Source organism: Hyperolius riggenbachi, chromosome 4 (genome assembly GCF_040937935.1).
Source record: "Hyperolius riggenbachi isolate aHypRig1 chromosome 4, aHypRig1.pri, whole genome shotgun sequence".
Taxonomy (NCBI): domain Eukaryota; kingdom Metazoa; phylum Chordata; class Amphibia; order Anura; family Hyperoliidae; genus Hyperolius; species Hyperolius riggenbachi.
In genome coordinates this window covers 371,930,023-371,950,985 of record NC_090649.1, presented here as the reverse complement: position 1 = coordinate 371,950,985, position 20,963 = coordinate 371,930,023, and the positions used below count along the sequence as shown (strand labels likewise).

Below are 20,963 nucleotides of genomic sequence, written 5' to 3'. Positions count from 1 at the left end.
TACTGCATGCTGCGGTTTTCTTTTGATACCATCCAGGGAAAATCGGAATCACAAACCTTATTTGCAGTGTGCAGTGAGCCTTACACTATACACTTCCTTCTCACAGGAGGGGACACCAGTTCCCATATAAGGAATTGTTGTAGCAACACACAAGTCATTGGCACTGCTATTTAACTTTTGTGTGGCTGTGTAAACACAATAGCGGTCATTATTTCTCTGTATGGGAGCTGAATTAACAGTGGCCAGGTCAGTGTGTAGTTTAACCACTTCACCACTGAGGGGTTTTACCTCCTGACCACCAAAGCAATTTTCACCTTTCAGCGCTCCTTCCATTCATTAGTCTATAACTTTATTATTACTTATCACAATTAAACGAACTATATCTTGCTTTTTCCACCACCAATTAGGCTTTCTTTAGGTGGGACATTATGCCAAGAATTATTTTATTCTAAATGTGTTTTAATGGGAAAATAGGAAAAATGTGGGAAAAAATTCATTATTTTTCAGTTTTCGGCCATTATAGTTTTTAAATAATGCATGCTACTGTAATTAAAACCCATGAAATGTATTTGCCCTTTTGTCCCGGTTATAAAACCGTTTAAATTATGTCCCTATCACAATGTTTGGCGCCAATATTTTATTTGGAAATAAAGGTGCATTTTTTTCAGTTTTGCGTCCATCCCTAATTACAAGCCCATAGTTTATAAAGCAACAGTGTTGTACCCTCCTGACAAATATTTAAGAAGTTCAGTCCCTAAGGTAACTATGTATTTTTTTTATTGTACATTTTTTTTTAATTACAAAAAAAAAAAAAAAATTGGGAGTGTGGGAGGTAATGAGTTAATTTTTTGTGTAAAAGTAATTTATTTGTATGTGAAAAATGTTTAGGGTGTAGTTTTACTATTTGGCCACAAAATGGCCACAGTAACTTTTTGTTTTAATGCGACCTCCAAGCGTCCTTCCGTCCGCTTGGAGGAAGTACTTGGAGGCTGGGTAAGTGTTTTTTTTTCACAATGATCGCGCTGCTCATCGGAGAGCAGCGGATCATTGCGGGGCTTAAATCAACAAACGGGAATGGATTTTCCCGTTCATTGATCTCTGGGCGAGCGGCGTGTTTACGAGCGGCCGGCGGCGTGTTTACGAGCGGGAGCGCGGAAAGTACGGATTTCTCCGTCCCTGGGGGTTAAAGGATGGAAAAAGGGACGGAGAAATTCGTACGGGTGGGGGTAAAGTGGTTAAACTTTAAACATAGCTTTTTAAACCTTTAAAAAAAATTATTGGACCACAGGAACGTTACACAGATAAACATCTATATCTTACAAGTAAGGATGGTCACTAAAGAGGCCCATACATTTGCCGACCAACCAACCAATCGACCATCCAATTTGTTTATTATTCTTTAATTGGATGGAAATTGGTGCTGCAAAAGTGCAAGCCCAACCGACAAAGCGACCAATATCGGGACAGAAATTGACCGCACGGCCGATCGCACATGCTGGAAAATTTCAGGCCGAAGTTGGTTGGTCGGGCGAGCGGCGGTAGGGCGACGAGACGACAAAACCCCCGCCGCAATGTATAAATTTATGCATTTATATATTACCTGTCTGGTGTCGGCCTCTACGTGGTTTCCGCCCATCTCGCCGGGTTCCGCATACACGCCAGCTGCGCATAGCGTCTGACGTCAGACGCTATGCGGCGCTAGTGTGTATGCAGCTTACCTGGCGAGGTGGACCATCACCGTGGGAGGTCAACCCTGCACAGGTAACGTATAAATGCATACACACTGCATACATTTATACATTGCGGCGGCCCAGCCAATTCCCTAATGATTTCATGCTGAAAACGGACGGGAATCGGACTGTATTGTATGGGCAGATTCGATTAGAGACACGCTTATCTCTAACCAGTTTCGATTAGAGATAAATTTGTCTCTTGGTCGAATCTGCCCATAATCTTCTAATGTATGGGCACCTTAAGATGCAAATTGATCCAAGTTAATACAGGATTATGCAGATCTTACAAGCAAATTTATGTGGCTTAAAAATTGCACCATTCACATTCTACCAAGGTGGAAAATGATCAGTCCATTTTCAAGATGTATAAAGTTTGCACTCAAAACCTGTAACCATGTAAGAGCTTGAACGACTTGTAAGTTTATCTTAACTTCAGACTTGCTTAAAAAGAATATCCAGGCAAAAAAAAAAAATCTACTTACCCGGGGCTTCCTCCAGCCCCTGGCAGCCACTATGTCCTACACCGCAGCTCCAGGAGTCAGCAGCTGAGATCAGAGCTGCGGCGTGGGACATAGCGGCTGCCAGGGACTGGAGGAAGCCCTGGGTAAGTAGATTTTTTTTTTTTTAAATTGCCTGGATATTACCTTTAAGGCCACAAAGAACCACATGTTAAAGGGGTTCTGTGGAGGTTTGCTGAGGATAAAAACTGCCACTTACCTGGGGCTTCTATCAGCCCCCTGTAGCAGTAATGTCCCACTCCGATCTGCCATTCCCCACCGCTGACACCGGGCATTATTCATCTGTCATAGCCGAATAACGTGCGCTGCCGTTCGTGTCATCGGAAGCATACTGCACAGGCGCAGTACGAAGTTTTCTTGTACTGCGCCTGCGCAGTAAGCTTCTGATGACGCGGGTGCGAGCATGGACGCGCAGCCAGAGTTGGACGGCGTGCCGCGCTAGACCGGCAGATCGGAGGAGGACGGCGTGGGACATTCCTGCTACAGGGGGCTGATAAAAGCCCCAGGTAAGTGGCGGTTTTTAGGAGTACATTTGAAATTGGCGCCGGTAGACTTGGGCGCAGGATACAGCTGTTATAAGGCTGATCCTGCTTCTGCACAAGTCCGGCCCGTTTTAATTACTATTCCCCCTCCAGGCCGCCATGGATAGTGGGGGAATGAAATAATTCGGCTTCCAGCGATTGCTGGAGGCCGAATTATTGTGTTTTTAAGCAATCTCGGCTCTGTCTTCTGACGGAGCCGACATTACTCACTGAGCGCTTCAATAGGAGTGATTCCTATTGTAGTCTATGGAGCTGCACCCAAATCTAGCAGCGCTGAAAAGCACTGCTCCGTCTTTTAGCCTTAGCAAACACCCACAGAACCCCTTTAAAGCCTCGCACTTTGTTCAGTACTGATCTCAAAATCAATCCCTTTCTCTATTGGAAGCAGAACACACATGCCATAAATTTACAGGAAATGCACCATCTATCTGACTTGAAAATTGTATGGTATGTACCAAGCTTAACCTCTACTAAGACTGCTGTAACGCAGTTACAGTAAGTGCATATTCAATATTGTATTATTTATATGAAGCCTAAGGTGGATATAGCTGTGTGCAGGACAAGCGGCCATGCACTGCAGATAAAGGATTCACCAGGCCCCATACGAGGCTGCACGGCTCACACTCTCTTTACCCCACGCCTGTAAGACAGTAACGCATATTCACCATTCTGACTCCGGACAGCGTCTCCTGAGCTTCGCTCCCCGAACACGGCTAACGGGCCCTCCATGTCTGGTTATTCTTCCACACTTCCCCGCTACAACGTGCTCTCCACCCGCCGGCTGGCCGCGCTGCACGTTGGGTAAATTCCTCCCCTTTTCCGATGCACAGTCACTTCTCTCCGCCCTAATCCTCCAGCCCAAGAAAGGAGAGCTAAGAAAAGCCCTATCAGGCAGGCTCCCGTCAAGAGCGAATGGGTTACAGACGTGTATACGTCACGGCCGTAAAGGAAGTACTGAAGAAGAGAATGTTCTAGTGCTGGTGAAATGGGTTGCGCATGCTCGCGTATCTGGGACTTGGTAGAGATGGGAAGTTCGGATCTTTTCAATGATTCGGATGAATCGAATCGGATCATTGAAAATATCCGGATCTTTGATCCGAATCTCGAATCATTTTTACTAGGAAAGCATTCGGGGGTGCAATGACTAGCAGGACAGGACTTTCCCTGCAGTGGGCAGAGAAGGGGAGGGGGTGGACGGACAGAGAAGGGGGATAGTGGACAGAGAGGGGCAGGGAGTGAACAGAAAAGGGGGGAGGTGGACGAAGAGGGGTGAGCAGAGAGCAGAAATGTTTTTTGCACACATTACCCACATGTTGCAATCATATTCTTTAAAACAATTTCGCCTATATGTTCATCTGTTTACTTTGAATGCAAACGTCTCAGTGAAAGAAAGCATTCCCCACTAGAGTTGGGCGAACAGTTCGGCTGTGTTAGCCGAACTGTTCGGCTGCCCAAGCTGTCATTTATCTGTGGCTCTTACTACTTCCGGGTCGCAATGACCCGGAGTAGTACGTCTGCGCTGGCCCGGCGGAGCGCGTCCTCACATGCGCAGAGAGTGCCCGGCAACGGGAGCGCGATCTAGGACGCGCTCCGCCGGGCCAGCGCAGACGTACTACTCCGGGTCATTGCGACCCGGAAGTAGTAAGAGCCACAGATAAATGACAGCTTGGGCAGCCGAACAGTTCGGCTAACACAGCCGAACTGTTCGCCCAACTCTATTCCCCACCTCCAACACGCATCATAAATTTATTGAGAAGTTCAGTGCAGCTGTTTAGAGCGAGTGCAAGAGGATCATATTGCACTGCAATCACAGTGCCTGCCCTGTCCTAGCCCAGCACGCTGTCTGCAAAGTTACTGAGCTGTGCTTCTGAGCCAAAAGTTTCCCCTTTGTTCACTATGCAGCACTACGGAACAGACAGCCTAAAATCAGCAGCACATTATAGCCAGTATGTGTGCTCTACACATATCTGGCAGTGGCACCGATGTCCCCTCTCTCTCATCTACCTGCAGTGTTTCCAACCGTCAGTAAATTTACTGACAGTCAGTAAAAAAGTAAACAAATCTGGGCTGTCAGTAAAGTCCATGAAAAACTTTGTGGTGTCAGTAAAAAAAACCTCTCTCTCCCAAATGTTCACAGCTTATCAGTTCACGTATCACTCTGGAATGTACACTGCTCTAGCTAAAGGTGGCCATACATCTGTAGATTTGGTGGCCAATCAACCATCAGATAAGACAATTATTATTGATATTATAAAAATTGGTGCCACCAAGAGCATGCCTATACAATTAAACCAATTTCGGCCCAAAATTGGTTGCATGTATCGATCGCATGTATCACTCGGACATGCTGGAAAATCTCAGGTTAGCATGCTCGATCGGGTGCATGCAGCGGCAAGGGCTGCGATAATGGAGAACAAACATGATGGAAACCCCTGGCTGCATCCCTGAAATGTAAATGTATCAAAGCGCCCCCCCCCCCCCTTAAATTCAGTGCATTAATACTTTATCTGTCCGGTGTCCACCACTGCACTCTTATTCCTTCATTTAATTTCAGTAATATTAGATGTCAGTAAAAATAGTGTTCTGTCAGTAAATTTTTTATGCTTTGTCAGTAAAAATGTATTTTCGAGGTTGGCAACACTGTCTACCTGTCCCTGCAAGGCTGGCTCCCTTCCAACAGAGCGATCCATCTCTGCTCTGCTTCCAGGACCTGCTGCCCACTGAGAGGGGGTTGTGCCGCTCCTGGCTCCACCCCCTATTTGATCCGAATCATTCATTTTGATGATCCGGATGATTTGACTCACAAAAGAGATTCGGATCAAAGATCCGAATCGTTCATGATCCGGACAACACTAGTCCACCTACGTCTTCTAGAATAGCGTGCTCACGTGACTAGCTCTGTCAGAATGTAATGTAACTGTAAACGTCCATAGACTGCTTATCCATTGTTCCCCCACCCCCTTTCATGTCCACCTTTTCCCCTTGCTTTGGCAATACCTGTATGAATCTTGGTCATGTCAATAAAGCTATCTTTGATTTGATTTGGGAGCAGTTCTCTCACTTTCACAATGGGGACGCATGCTTGTGTGTTGGTTAGTTGTGGTTCTGCTAGTGATTACTGGTGGGAGAAATTAGTCTACTTGAACATTTGTGCATTTTTTTTTTCTTTCTTCATGCTCGTTTTTCATTGTCTAATTTTCCATGTTATTCCTTAGGCCCGGTTCACATTAGCGGTTGCTATCCGGAATCGCCGTGCCGGAGCCGGACCGCATGCGGACCGGACGAAACGGACGCACGGCATAGCAATGAAAGTCTATGCGACCGTTCACATGCGTCCGTTTCGTCCGGACCGGAGCCGGACCGGATCCGGACTCCGGCGTCCGTTCCAACATGCGCTATTTTTTGGTCCGGCTCCTCCGGCTGACGTATCCGGACCGGAGCCGGACTGTTGCATCCGGCCAATGGAAACCAATGAGGACCGGAGAGCGCACAACACACTGGCTATAAAAACCGGACGTTCTACCCCACTTCCTATGCTTTCTCTATGGTATGGTGGCCATTTTGGATGGGGACCACATGGGCCCAGCGTTCACAGAGTGGAGCAGCAGTGACTTCAAGCTGGAGCTCTTTGGCAGCAACATGTCTGACAATATGTCTGATAACGAGGGGGTGAGGCCCTACACAGCAGAAGACCTCATCCTACAGGTGCAGCAGGTACCAGCCCTGTGGGACAAGGGGGATGCGGACCACAGCAACATCAAAAAATGCAGAGGCCTGTGGAAAAAAATTGCCAAGCTGTATGTGGAGGACTTTGAGCACTTGAGCAAGAAACAGCAAGGCACAGAGGGTATGTTGACTAGAAGTTTTTGGGGGGGCTTGTGGTTAGCTTGTGATGTATTCCACTTTTGCTATGGATTTGTGTCACCCACGTGTTGCCCATCCACCCGTGGCCCACCCACCTGTTCCCCACCCACCTGTACCCCACCTGTGATGTATCCAACCAACCTGTACCCCACCTGTGATGTATCCCACCCACCTGTGATGTATCCCACCCACCTGTGATGTATCCCACCCACCTGTACCCCACCTGTGATGTATCCCACCCACCTGTGATGTATCCCACCCACCTGTACCCCACCTGTGATGTATCCCACCCACCTGTGATGTATCCCACCCACCTGTACCCCACCTGTGATGTATCCCACCCACCTGTGATGTATCCCACCCACCTGTGATGTATCCCACCCACCTGTACCCCACCTGTGATGTATCCCACCCACCTGTGATGTATCCCACCCACCTGTACCCCACCTGTGATGTATCCCACCCACCTGTGATGTATCCCACCCACCTGTGATGTATCCCACCCACCTGTACCCCACCTGTGATGTATCCCACCCACCTGTGATGTATCCCACCCACATGTGATGTATCCCACCCACCTGTGATGTATCCCACCCACCTGTGATGTATCCCACCCACCTGTGATGTATCCCACCCACCTGTGATGTACCCCACCTGTGATGTATCCCACCCACCTGTGATGTACCCCACCTGTGATGTATCCCACCCACCTGTGATGTATCCCACCCACCTGTACCCCACCTGTGATGTATCCCACCCACCTGTGATGTATCCCACCCACCTGTGATGTATCCCACCCACCTGTGATGTATCCCACCCACCTGTGATGTATCCCACCCACCTGTACCCCACCTGTGATGTATCCCACCCACCTGTACCCCACCTGTGATGTATCCCACCCACCTGTGATGTACCCCACCTGTGATGTATCCCACCCACCTGTGATGTATCCCACCCACCTGTACCCCACCTGTGATGTATCCCACCCACCTGCGATGTACCCCACCTATGCACATAAAACATACACAATGACCAATTATTAAACATCTATTTCTTGTAAAAAATTAACACATTTAAAATCACTTAAAAACTTGAAACTACAAAATAAACACATTTCAACAAAACATATTAAAAACCAAACATTCACCCTCGTCCTGGTGGTGTATTAAAATAAAGTCTCAGTTGGTCCCTGTTCCGCAGTGACACTACCCTTGGCCTGCTTGCATACCTCCGCAGGGGCATTAGTGGAAGCACATTCGGGGGTTCCGGAGTGTCTCTTTCCTCCTGCCGCACAAAGTTGTGGAGGATGCATGCTGCCTTCACCACGACAACTGCGTTGGCCGGTTTCAGCAGCATGGGCGTGTGGAACACCCTCCACTTTGACACCAGGATCCCAAATGTGCACTCCACCATTCTCCTTGCACGGCTCAACCGAGCATTGAAGTGTAGCTGGCTGGCATCAAGTCCCCTGTCTGGGTACGGACGCATTACATGGTCGGACAGGGCGAAGGCCTCGTCCCCCACAAACACATAGGGGTAGGCCGGTGCCCTTGTCCCAGGCCAGGGTCTGTCACGGGGGAGACGCAGTCTGCCTTCCTCCAGCAGCCGGCAAAGGGTCGTACGCTGGAAAATTCCAGAGTCATTGGAACTACCGTACGACCCCACGTCCACGTACACAAACTTGTAGTCCGCATCTGCCACTGCCATTAGAACAATGCTAAAGTACTTTTTATAGTTGAAATAATGGCTGCCACTCCCCACGGGTTTCTGAATCCTGATGTGTTTCCCATCCAGTGCGCCAACACAATTAGGAAACTTGCACTCGGTCCAGAAGCCCTGGGCGATCTCCTCCCATTTCTTGGTGTCTGGCACAGGCATGTATCTGGCCCTCAGTCGCGTCCAAATGATCCTCGAAGTCCTCACGACGATGCCTGCCACCGTGCTCTTCCCAATACGAAATGTCACATGTAGCGATGTATATGTTTGTCCAGTTGCGATGTACCTACAAGAGAAATAATCGAAATCAATTTTTCATGTCGTTACAGGAGAAAGGTTCAAGACAAGGTGGCGCAATATACGTGATGCATACGTAAAATGGCTACGGAAGAAAAAACTTGCCGAACGAAGTGGCAGTGGCGGGGGAAAGCGACCAAAAGACTACCAATTTGCCAAGCAATTATCTTTCATCAATGAAAGCTTGGAACCTAGACTGTAAGTACCACTACTGTGGGCAGGAACTGAGAACTCATTTTAGCAGACAACTACCATGACTTCGGCCATGTATTGAACTGGCCTCAATTCCCATGGCTTTAGCGAACTTTTCTCAAAAGCTTTATCAAACGTTTGGTAGAAACGGTTGATAAAGTGTTTGATTAGTGTTTGCTAGCTCTGTGAATTGACGCCACATGCTGTTTGGCACACCAATAAATATTTTTTTTTATCTACAGGACTGAAGACAATTTGGAGCAAGAGGAACCGACCCAGGAGGCACGCTTCAGCAGTGAGGAGAGCGTGTTGGATGATGAGGTCGCCGATGTCACCTATTGCCCCGAGGAGAGGAGTAGGAGGAGGGAGTCCTTCGCTATCCAAGCTCTCGGCTTTGATGATGACTTGGGAGAAGAGAGCTTGGATTTTGAGGTTGCAGGACCGAGTGTGGCAGAAGCTGCACCTCCACAATCGACCGGTATGGAAGCTCCAGGGGACCAAGAACAAAGAGAGGAGCACAGAGAGACTGCAGCACAACCAGCGCGCAGGGCAACCCCGACGCAGGCCAGAGGATGGGAAGATGCTGCCACACCACCAGTGAGGAACACCCCACCAGTGAGGCGTCGAGGTACCCTCCCCCCAACAAGGAGAGAGACAGAGTCCGAGATGTCCGGGGCTGTCTCCGGACTTCTCGGGATTCTGCAGAGCCACCAAACTCTCATAACCCGGCAGTTGCAAGATGAGGACAGGGGCCATATCATGGAGCAGTACAAGTCCCACATCACTTCACTGCAATGTGAGCTCGAAGCTGTACATGGGCACTACAGGGACGAGCTGAAAATGATGCATGAGATGCACAGAGGAGAAATCGACCAACTACGTGCGCAGCATCATCAGTCGGTGGGCCAGCTGCAGAACATGATGCAGCAAATGCATCAACAAAGCAAGGAACTGCTGAAATTGCAGGCACACCCGTGTTTTCACACTGTGATGTCTCTACTACCATATTTGGAAAAGGTGCCTTCCCAAAACATGATGGCGTGCCATTCCACTTTGCTGGACACGATCAAACAACACATGGACACGCCATTGTTGCAACCACCAATTTTTAGACCCCCACAACCTACAGCGGTGCCCCCCTGGCAATCATCACAGATGTACACCGGCTACAGAGGCAGTCAATATGGGCCACCGCTGTCAGGGTCCAGCTCATCCACGACCAGCACCCAAGAGAGTCCAGATTTCCAGGCAGCAACTCCCACCTTTTCTAGTAGTGGTGCCGATCAAATTTGAAAAAAACAGTCATATTGTTCCTGGACATGCTCCTCTGAATACCTCCGATCCTCGGAGGAAGGATACCATCCCAGGGCTTTTTAGCCCAACCTTTTCCCTGCCCCATCTCCTTCAACCAAGGTTCAGAGGTGTTCAGATGACCATGTCAGGGAACTTTTGTTTTTGCTGGACTTGAACTTTAGGGCCTGGTGTCCCCGAAAGACACTACCTGGGTCACAACCTTGTGCCTGTTGCACTGCACCTGTAGTCCTGCACCTGTGCCTTTAATTCCTCTTGTTCCTTACTTTGTTCTTGTTCCTAACCACTTGCACAAGACCCTTTGAACCATGGATGAAGGACACCTTGACTGGTCGGTGAGAGGCCTAGCCTTTTCACTGACCTGTGTCCTTCATCCATGGCTCAGAGGGTCCTGTGCCAGTGGTTAGGTTTTAGAAGCACTAATTTAGGGCCTGGTGTCCCCTAAAGACACTACCTGTAGTCCTGCACCTCTGCCATCGGTTCCTCTTGCTCCTCACTTTGTTCTTGTTCCTAACCACTTGCACAAGACCCTTTGAACCATGGATGAAGGACACCTTGACTGGTCGGTGAGAGGCCTAGCCTTTTCACTGACCTGTGTCCTTCATCCATGGCTCAGAGGGTCCTGTGCCAGTGGTTAGGTTTTAGAAGCACTAATTTAGGGCCTGGTGTCCCCTAAAGACACTACCTGTAGTCCTGCACCTCTGCCATCGGTTCCTCTTGCTCCTCACTTTGTTCTTGTTCCTAACCACTTGCACAAGACCCTTTGAACCATGGATGAAGGACACCTTGACTGGTCGGTGAGAGGCCTAGCCTTTTCACTGACCTGTGTCCTTCATCCATGGCTCAGAGGGTCCTGTGCCAGTGGTTAGGTTTTAGAAGCACTAATTTAGGGCCTGGTGTCCCCTAAAGACACTACCTGTAGTCCTGCACCTCTGTCATCGGTTCCTCTTGCTCCTCACTTTGTTCTTGTTCCTAACCACTTGCACAAGACCCTTTGAACCATGGATGAAGGACACCTTGACTGGTCGGTGAGAGGCCTAGCCTTTTCACTGACCTGTGTCCTTCATCCATGGCTCAGAGGGTCCTGTGCCAGTGGTTAGGTTTTAGAAGCACTAATTTAGGGCCTGGTGTCCCCTAAAGACACTACCTGTAGTCCTGCACCTCTGCCATCGGTTCCTCTTGCTCCTCACTTTGTTCTTGTTCCTAACCACTTGCACAAGACCCTTTGAACCATGGATGAAGGACACCTTGACTGGTCGGTGAGAGGCCTAGCCTTTTCACTGACCTGTGTCCTTCATCCATGGCTCAGAGGGTCCTGTGCCAGTGGTTAGGTTTTAGAAGCACTAATTTAGGGCCTGGTGTCCCCTAAAGACACTACCTGTAGTCCTGCACCTCTGCCATCGGTTCCTCTTGCTCCTCACTTTGTTCTTGTTCCTAACCACTTGCACAAGACCCTTTGAACCATGGATGAAGGACACCTTGACTGGTCGGTGAGAAGCCTAGCCTTTTCACTGACCTGTGTCCTTCATCCATGGCTCAGAGGGTCCTGTGCCAGTGGTTAGGTTTTTGAAAGCACTTCAATTTTAGGGCCTGGTGTCCCCGAAAGACACTACCTGTAGTCCTGCACCTCTGCCATCGGTTCCTCTTGCTCCTCACTTTGTTCTTGTTCCTAACCACTTGCACAAGACCCTTTGAACCATGGATGAAGGACACCTTTGCTGGTCGGTGAGAGGCCTAGCCTTTTCACTGACCTGTGTCCTTCATCCATGGCTCAGAGGGTCCTGTGCCAGTGGTTAGGTTTTTGAAAGCACTTCAATTTTAGGGCCTGGTGTCCCCGAAAGACACTACCTGGGTCACAACCTTGTGCCTGTTGCACTGCACCTGTAGTCCTGCACCTCTGCCATCGGTTCCTCTTGCTCCTCACTTTGTTCTTGTTCCTAACCACTTGCACAAGACCCTTTGAACCATGGATGAAGGACACCTTGACTGGTCGATGAGAGGCCTAGCCTTTTCACTGACCTGTGTCCTTCATCCATGGCTCAGAGGGTCCTGTGCCAGTGGTTAGGTTTTTGAAAGCACTTCAATTTTAGGGCCTGGTGTCCCCGAAAGACACTACCTGGGTCACAACCTTGTGCCTGTTGCACTGCACCTGTAGTCCTGCACCTCTGCCATCGGTTCCTCTTGCTCCTCACTTTGTTCTTGTTCCTAACCACTTGCACAAGACCCTTTGAACCATGGATGAAGGACACCTTGACTGGTCGGTGAGAGGCCTAGCCTTTTCACTGACCTGTGTCCTTCATCCATGGCTCAGAGGGTCCTGTGCCAGTGGTTAGGTTTTTGAAGCACTTTAATATTAGGGACTGGTGTCCCCGAAAGACACTTGGGCAGCTATGCCCTGCAACTCTTCCAGCACAAAGTTGGTGGTTGGTGTTCCTTAATAACACTGACCGGGCTATACCATAGATATGTTATTTTTTGTCTTCCATGTTGGAAGAATGTTTTCATGTTGGAAAGTGGTTGTTTTTGCAATAAAGAAATTTGTTTTTACATACCTCAGTGTGATGAGTAGTTGTTCTTGTGGTGTGACTGCTCTCCTGAACTTGGTATCCTTCTTCCTAAGGTCATCCTTCACCATCTCCAAAAGACAAGACAAGACAAGACAAATAACATTTATATTGCGCTTTTCTCCTTGCAGACTCAAAGCGCCAGAGCAGAGCAGCAGCCACTAGGGCGCGCTCTATTGGCAGTAGCAGTGTAAGGGAGACTTGCCAAAGGTCTCCTACTGAATAGGTGCTGGCTTACTGAACAGGCAGAGCCGAGATTCGAACCCTGGTCTCCTGTGTCAGAGGCAGAGCCCTTAACCATTACACCATCAGCCAACTGCTTGGGTATCAAAAGGGTATCAAACCTGTCAGGAGATGGAAAGGAAGAAGCTGTAAAGTATGTTGTGGGACAAGGTGTTGGGTGGAGGATGGGGGAGGTGTGTTTACAGAGGTTTGGGAGTGTTGTGGAGGGTGGGGGTGTAGTGTATATCTAGGTATACAGGTGTGTGGGGGTCAGGGTGGTGTGTTTAGCTAGGTATACAGGGATGAGGTGTTGTGGGGGTGAGGGTGGGGTGTTTAGGGATGGTGGGAGTTGGTGTATTTAGGCCTATACTTACAGGGGAATAGACATCCGAGTGTAGCTGTAGAACTTCTGTGGGTGTCGTCTGAGGTCCCGGTAGAGGGCCTGGAACTCTCCCTTCCTCTGCCTCCTGGCTAGTAGAGGGTGCACCCACCATCTCCTGCGAGGAGCACGCCTACTCCCCACATAGTAGTAGGTAAACAACAGGAAGGAGAGAATTCCCAGGTAATAACAGTAAAAAATGACTGGATCCATGGTCCCAACTGCTGTCTCTGTATCCAAGGATGGTCTCCACACGTCCAGCTGTCTCCAACAATGACCCCAGAGCTTCTGCTGACCTCCCAGAACCCCAGGTATTTATACAGGTTGTTATCTCTTTAAGAATCCGGATCCGGACCGCAACCGTGTTCATACCGCACGGAAAACGGATGCAAACGGACCGGATCCGGACCGGATCCGGACCGGAACCGTGCGGATCAGGTCCGATCCGGTTCCGGTGCGGTCCGGACATCCGGTGCGGTTTTTACAAAACCGCAAGTGTGAACGGGGCCTAATACATACCTCCCAACTTTTTGAGATGAGAAAGAGGGACATTTAAGCCACACCCCTGATCACGCCCTCATCACACCCCTAGTCACACATACCATAAATATTTTAATAGAAAAATATTTTGTTTTATAATCAAACCACACTGATCCTTTCTATCCTGGTTCATTTTCCTTCATGTTAACATTTTAAAATTAGTAATATATCAATTTAAAGGATGGGAATAAGGGTTAGAGTCAATCAAACACATTTTTTTTAGTAGAGAAGTATATATATATTTACAAAGAAAGAGGGACAAAGTCCTGAAAGAGGGACAAATGAGGAGGAAAGAAGGACAGGGCTCCCAAAGAGGGACTGTGCCTCCGAAAGAGGCACAGTTGGGAGCTATGTCCACTATACAGGTCCTTCTAATAAAACTAGCATATTGTGATAAAGTTCATTATTTTCTGTAATGTACTGATAAACATTAGACTTTCATATATTTTAGATTCACTACACACAACTGAAGTAGTTCAAGCCTTTTATTGTTTTAATATTGATGATTTTGGCATACAGCTCATGAAAACCCAAAATTCCTATCTCAAAAAATTAGCATATCATGAAAAGGTTCTCTAAACGAGCTATTAACCTAATTATCTGAATCAACTAATTAACTCTAAACACCTGCAAAAGATTCCTGAGGCTTTTAAAAACTCCCAGCCTGGTTCATTACTCAAAACCGCAATCATGGGTAAGACTGCCGACCTGACTGCTGTCCAGAAGGCCATCATTGACACCCTCAAGCAAGAGGGTAAGACACAGAAAGATATTTTGGAATGAATATGCTGTTCCCAGAGTGCTGTATCAAGGCACCTCAGTGGGAAGTCTGTGGGAAGGAAAAAGTGTGGCAGAAAACGCTGCACAACGAGAAGAGGTGACCGGACCCTAAGGAAGATTGTGGAGAAGGACCTATTCCAGACCTTGGGGGACCTGCGGAAGCAGTGGACTGAGTCTGGAGTAGAAACATCCAGAGCCACCGTGTACAGGCGTGTGCAGGAAATGGGCTACAGGTGCCGCATTCCCCAGGTCAAGCCACTTTTGAACCAGAAACAGCGGCAGAAGCGCCTGACCTGGGCTACAGAGAAGCAGCACTGGACTGTTGCTCAGTGGTCCAACATACTTTTTTCGGATTAAAGCAACTTTTGCATGTCATTCGGAAATCAAGGTGCCAGAGACTGGAGGAAGACTGGGGAGAGGGAAATGCCAAAATGCCTGAAGTCCAGTGTCAAGTACCCACAGTCAGTGGTGGTCTGGGGTGCCATGTCAGCTGCTGGTGTTGGTCCACTGTGTTTTATCAAGGGCAGGGTCAATGCAGCTAGCTATCAGGAGATTTTGGAGCACTTCATGCTTCCATCTGCTGAAAAGCTTTGTGGAGATTTCATTTTTCAGCACGACCTGGCACCTGCTCACAGTGCCAATACCACTGGTAAATGGTTTACTGACCATGGTATTACTATGCTCAATTGGCCTGCCAACTCTCCTGACCTCAACCCCATAGAGAATCTGTGGTATATTGTGAAGAGAAAGTTGAGAGATGCAAGACCCAACACTCTGGATGAGCTTAAAGAGACACTGAAGCGAAAAAAAAATGATGATATTATGATTTGTATGTGTAGCACAGCTAAGAAATAAAACATTAAGATCAGATACATCAGTCTAATTGTTTCCAGTACAGGAAGAGTTGAGAAACTCCAGTTGTTATCTCTATGCAAACAAGCCATTAAGCTCTCCGACTAAGTTAGTCCTGGAGAGGGCTGTTATCTGACTTTTATTATCTCAACTGTTCCTGGACTATTTACTTTTCCTCTGCTAGAGGAGAGGTCATTACTTCACAGACTGCTCTGAAAGACTCATTTTGAATGCTGAGTGTTGTGTAATCTGCACATATTATAGAATGATGCAATGTTAGAAAAAACACTATATACCTGAAAATAAAAGTATGAGAATATTTTCTTTGCTGCTAATTTTCTAGTAATTATTCATAGTACACAACCAATTCACTATATCATATTTTTTTTTTCGCTTCAGTGTCTCTTTAAGGCCGCTATCGAAGCATCCAGGGCCTCCATAACACCTGAGCAGTGGCACAGGCTGATTGCCTCCATGCCACACCAGATTGAAGCAGTCATTTCTGCAAAAGGATTCCCAACCAATTATTGAGTGCATAACTGAACATAATTATTTGAAGGTTGACATTTCTCTTTTATTGGTCGGATGAAATATGTTAATTTTTTGAGATAGGAATTTTGGGTTTTCATAAGCTGAATGCCAAAATCATCAATATTAAAACAATAAAAGGCTTGGACTACTTCAGTTGTGTGTAATGAATCTAAAATATATGAAAGTCTAATGTTTATCAGTACATTATAGAAAATAATGAACTTTATCACAATATGCTAATTTCTTGAGAAGGACCTGTACTTGCATGTCTTAGATGTGGATTGGCAGTGTGTAGGGATGGCATCTACTTAGTCTGTGCCAGGGGCGGAGCAACCTAACAGCCATTTCATCCAAGGGAGTGAAGTGCTCACTTGCTGTGTTATTATTATTATTTATATAGCGCCAGCATATTCTGCAGCGCTTTATAAAACACAATAAAACCACAAGGGGAACATAGGTACAACCCAAAAAATGTACAGCAGAGTCTCAAGCAGCACAACATTAAGAGGATGACCCTGCCCTTCCAAGCTTACAATCTAAAGGGTTGTGGGGGACACACTAGGTGTGGGGGGAGTAGGATGGATAAGGCAGTGAGCCTTTGCCTCTGATTACATTGTGAGCAGTAAGTAAATAGGGGGCTATAAAATGTTATAAGCTTGTCTGAAAAAGTGTGTTTTAAGAGTGCGTTGGAAGATGTCCGGGTTTGGAGCATGACGTACAGGCTGTGGAAGAGAGTTCCAGATGAGGGCCCCCATACCAGCGTGTCATTGGATTCCAGTGTGGCGTGGGCTGGCGACTTCTGTCTTTTTTGGCGTATCCTTGCCTCCCTGCCCACTCCCAACGTGCTGTGTTTAAGGCCTCTGTCTCACTGTGATGATTTGCTCAGCTGCCTGTGCAGACAGGCAGCCCTTTGACCATTGTGTAAGTTTGCATGCTGCAGGACTTTGGAAAGAAGAGTTTCTGTCAGTTTTGCAGCTTGTGCTTGCAGAGGAATTTGCATACGTTGTCATGCAAATTGCCTGGCCACATTCATTGGAGGCGTGTACTATAAGTACTATGTCTTTCCCACAATGCTTTGCTGGTCATTTCCCTTCCATGCTCAGTTCCTGATGGACACTGCTGGAGTGTCAGCCATTGCTATCTAGTATAGTTAATTCCTGGGGGTTGCTTTAGGCTCCCCTTCTAGCCCAGTCAGGTTGTATTATCTGTATTGCCTGTTCTGTCTTGTCTTGCCTGTTTGCCATTGTCCTGTCCCTATGGTGGTTGACAGGAAATGGTTCTGATCTATGTTCTTGGAGTATAGGTGGTGCAGCGGTTGCTACCAGCTATCTCTTCTGTTCTGTCTTCTGGGATCGCGCTAGCTACTTTGTGCTAGCGCTGGGGATCCTTCTGTTCTGTTTCCTGGGATCGCGCTAGCTACTTTGTGCGAGCGCTGGGGATCCTTCTGTTCTGTCTTGTCGGTCGCGATTGCGCTGTCACCAACGGCGGTTGATAGCGAATCGTTCTGTCTTGCTGAGATCGCACTAGCCGCTAGCGTTAGCGGCTGTGGATCTTTCTGATCTATGTTCCTGCTTGGCTCACACTTGCTCTGGCGGAAGAGCGGTGGATCCTTCCTGCCTAGTTCTTGTTTTTCGTGTGTCTGTCTTGTCCGCTGCGCTTGCTACAGGCTCGGTGAGGTAACCGTTAAGCAAGCGCTCGCGTCCCCTGTTTCATGTTTGTCTGTTTATGGTTAGTTAGGCGTGCTTGTCTCTATTGTGCTTATCACGTGGAGATCGCGCATAACCGCGTGCACTGTTGCGAATGAGTGCGGTGTTCGCGGTTAGCTAGCGGTTGTTATTTTCCGTATCTCCTTATTGTATTTGCTGTGCCTTTGCTACCCTTGTATTCTATTCTGTTCTGCCTTGTGTCACGTCTCGCGATCGCACCTCTCGCGATCGCGTTCCTATTTCGTATCTGCTGTTGTGTGTGTGCGCGGTCGCGGAGTGGCGATTGGATTGGCGCACACACATACAACCTATCCCTTTTGCTCAATCTCATTCACAATCGCCTCTCTTGCGATTGCATTCTGCGCTTCGTACAATTCCTGTCTGGCACTTGTGGAGGTACAGAGGATTGGTTCCTCTGCACTCCCCAGCGCCATCTGGCGACAGGAATTTCCCTCTACAGGTGCGTAGCACCTTTTGCTGGGTTCCTGCAAATTATACGCTTGTGGAGGATCTCCGCCGTGTCAGCGCACGCGTTGTGCGCTGATCACGGAGAAAGTTCCACAATCGTTACACTCACGTGGTGGTTGCCAAGCAACGATGTGCAGCGAAACTTCCTTATCTTGGCCTGCATGTTGGTTTGCACCATTGCCATCTTGTGGCCAAATAAGGGTATTGGCTTGGTATACGGAGAAGTGGGTTCCTTACTATAAACTAAATCAAGGGATAGAGAAAGGAGGAGAGAGAGACCACGTGAGTCCAAAAATATCTAAACACCCTTTGTTCTGCTTCGCGTTCTTGAGCAGTTGTACAACGCTAGTCAGACAGCTTAACAATAAGTAATCCAGTAGTAAGACACGTGAGACCTTGAGTCTGTATGAATCTTTGTTGAATTACACTTTACTTGTAAAACTGCAACATAAACAAATACAGAATGCACTAATCAGTACATGAAACATCACTACAGCACATTAAGCATTCTATCATCCCATAGGCTTAAAGAGACACTGAAGCGAGAATAAATCTCGCTTCAGTGCTTATATTCAGCAGGGGCATGTGTGCCCCTGCTAAAACGCCGCTATCCCGCGGCTGAACGGGGGTTGCCCCCCAAATCCCTCCCTGCAAAATCAACGACCAACTTGGTCGTAGATTTTGCTGCTGTTGAGGCAGGGCTAATGGCTGCAGCCCTGCCTCTCAGCGCCGTCTATCAGCGGCACATCGCCGCCTCTCCCCCGCCCCTCTCAGCGAAGGAAGACTGAGAGGGGCGGGGGAGAGGAGGAGATACGCGCTGACAGACGCGCGTGAGGCCGGGCTGTGGCGGTTAGCCCTGCCTCTATGCGGAAGAGATCCCCGGGAACAACGGAGGGGATTTGGGAGGTAAGGGGCCCCCGTTTAGCAACGGGATAGCAGCGTTTTAGCAGGGGCACACATGCCCCTGCTGAATATGAGCTCTGAAGCGAGATTTATTCTCGCTTTAGACTCTCTTTAAGTACTTATGGACAATTCCACCATTTAGTCCTGAAATAGTAAGAGCTCTTGCCATGTGCTGTTATTCAGCTGAAAGCTTCTCACAAAATGGAAGACAGGAAGTTCCAGTTCAAGGGTTGAGACTCTCCCATGAAATTACATCATCCTGAAATTCTGATCTGACTAAACATAATTGCTCACTACTACCACTAGGTGTCAGCATAACATCACATTTTAGCTTATTGAATGCCCATATTAGCAGATATGGGCAGAACACTCCCTGCCTGGCATAATTTATGTCACTACTTATACAAACTACCACTATGCAGAGAACACAAAAACCAATAAAATGAAATCCTGACTAATCTGAGACTAGAATTATAACGTCAGTGATAGGTCTAAGATAAACTCTGGCAGTCCCATTTTTGGTGATTTTGACCTCCACCTTTCTAATCTTGCCGTCTCTACTTGGCAGCGTGTTAACAACAAGTCCCACGGGCCACTCATTCCTGCCCTCTTGGTCATTTTTTAGCAGAACAACATCACCCACTTTTATGTTTGGACAGTCCTCAGTCCATTTCCTTCTGCGTTGCAAAGTGGACAGAAACTCCATCTTTTCCAAAAGGTGTCTGCTAAGCATTGCACTTGTTTCCACTGCTTCACGTGAACTTGTGTTGTGTTAAGGTCTTTAGATGGAGCAGACAAAGAGTTTGCTTCAACCGTCGCGCAAGTGTCTAGTAATATATACTTTACATGCAAACCATATTGGAAGCTAAAGTTCCTCCTAGTTTAATAAATGTTAGTGCACAGAGAATTAAATGTATGCATTAAACACCAAGTGAACACCTGACATAACTGGCTGAACAAATTTGGCCTGATTGGCTATTCATGAGGCAATGCTCATGCAAATATGCATTTGCTTTCGCATGCCAACTAATGCAGGGTCCATTGAACCAATGCCGCAAAGCGGTTGCCCTGCGGGAATTAGTTCATGCTTCAATAGTCCCAATATTTAAAAACAGGCACTTACCTTAACGCCATTGCGTTCTGCCGCTGAGCATAGCTTGGGTGCAACACATTTGAAAAGGAAAGGAATGAAGCATGGGTCGCACCGAGCTTTGGAGCTCAGGGCTGGCTCACACACTGCACTCCAAGGGGGGTGGAGGACAGGCACTGACAGCCCACTCCAGGGCTCACACTACCTAGAATGAGCCAAGCTATGCTCAGCAGCAGAACGCAATGGCGTTAAGGTAAGTGCCTGTTTTTAAATATTGGGAGGTGAAAGGTGCGGATGGCTCTCCCCGGCGCTGGCCACGCTTGGGGGGGTCGCCTGCGCCGCCCGGCCTCCCCCTCCGGGGTGCTGTTGTGGTTCCCAGGCAGTGAGAGCGCCTGGGACCCCGCGGTCCCTCGGCTGTATGGGGGCATTGGGAAGCCTCCTCGTGGCGCTCCTGGATAGTGCTATTGAAGCATGAACTAATTCCCGCAGGGCAACCGCTTTGCGGCATTGGTTCAATGGACCCTGCATTAGTTGGCATGCGAAAGCAAATGCATATTTGCATGAGCATTGCCTCATGAATAGCCAATCAGGCCAAATTTGCTCAGCCAGTTATGTCAGGTGTTCACTTGGTGTTTAATGCACACATTTAATTCTCTGTGCAGTGATTAATAAATGTTAGCACTTGTCTTGGATGCAGGCATGCATTTTTCAGTCTGGCAGAGGCGGTGTATACCTGTGCGATTAACCATTCAATT

General features: G+C 47.9%; 3 protein-coding genes across 3 annotated transcripts in view; 1 reads left to right on the top strand and 2 right to left on the bottom strand.

Annotated features, from left to right (window-relative positions):
• TCP1 (t-complex 1) overlaps positions 1–3,744 on the bottom strand; it is a 43,319-nt gene extending 39,575 nt beyond the window's left edge. Inside the window, exon 1 of the mRNA XM_068232028.1 lies at positions 3,459–3,744. Coding sequence (XP_068088129.1) covers positions 3,459–3,522 — 64 coding nt within the window. The 5' untranslated portion in view covers positions 3,523–3,744. The remainder of the gene's footprint in view (positions 1–3,458) is intronic.
• A 2,820-nt stretch (positions 3,745–6,564) lies between these two features.
• LOC137570849 (uncharacterized) lies at positions 6,565–10,300 on the top strand. Its single transcript, XM_068279555.1, has 3 exons — positions 6,565–6,640; positions 8,703–8,868; positions 9,105–10,300. Exon 3 carries the CDS (start codon positions 9,343–9,345, stop codon positions 10,153–10,155), a length of 813 nt encoding a protein of 270 aa, XP_068135656.1. The 5' UTR covers positions 6,565–6,640; positions 8,703–8,868; positions 9,105–9,342; the 3' UTR covers positions 10,156–10,300.
• On the bottom strand, positions 7,737–12,765 carry LOC137571071 (uncharacterized). Its single transcript, XM_068279757.1, has 3 exons — positions 12,726–12,765; positions 7,981–8,659; positions 7,737–7,754 (listed from the first exon to the last, which is right to left on the bottom strand). Exons 2-3 carry the CDS (start codon positions 8,533–8,535, stop codon positions 7,737–7,739), a joined length of 573 nt encoding a protein of 190 aa, XP_068135858.1. The 5' UTR covers positions 8,536–8,659; positions 12,726–12,765.
• Positions 12,766–20,963: the final 8,198 nt, after the last annotated feature.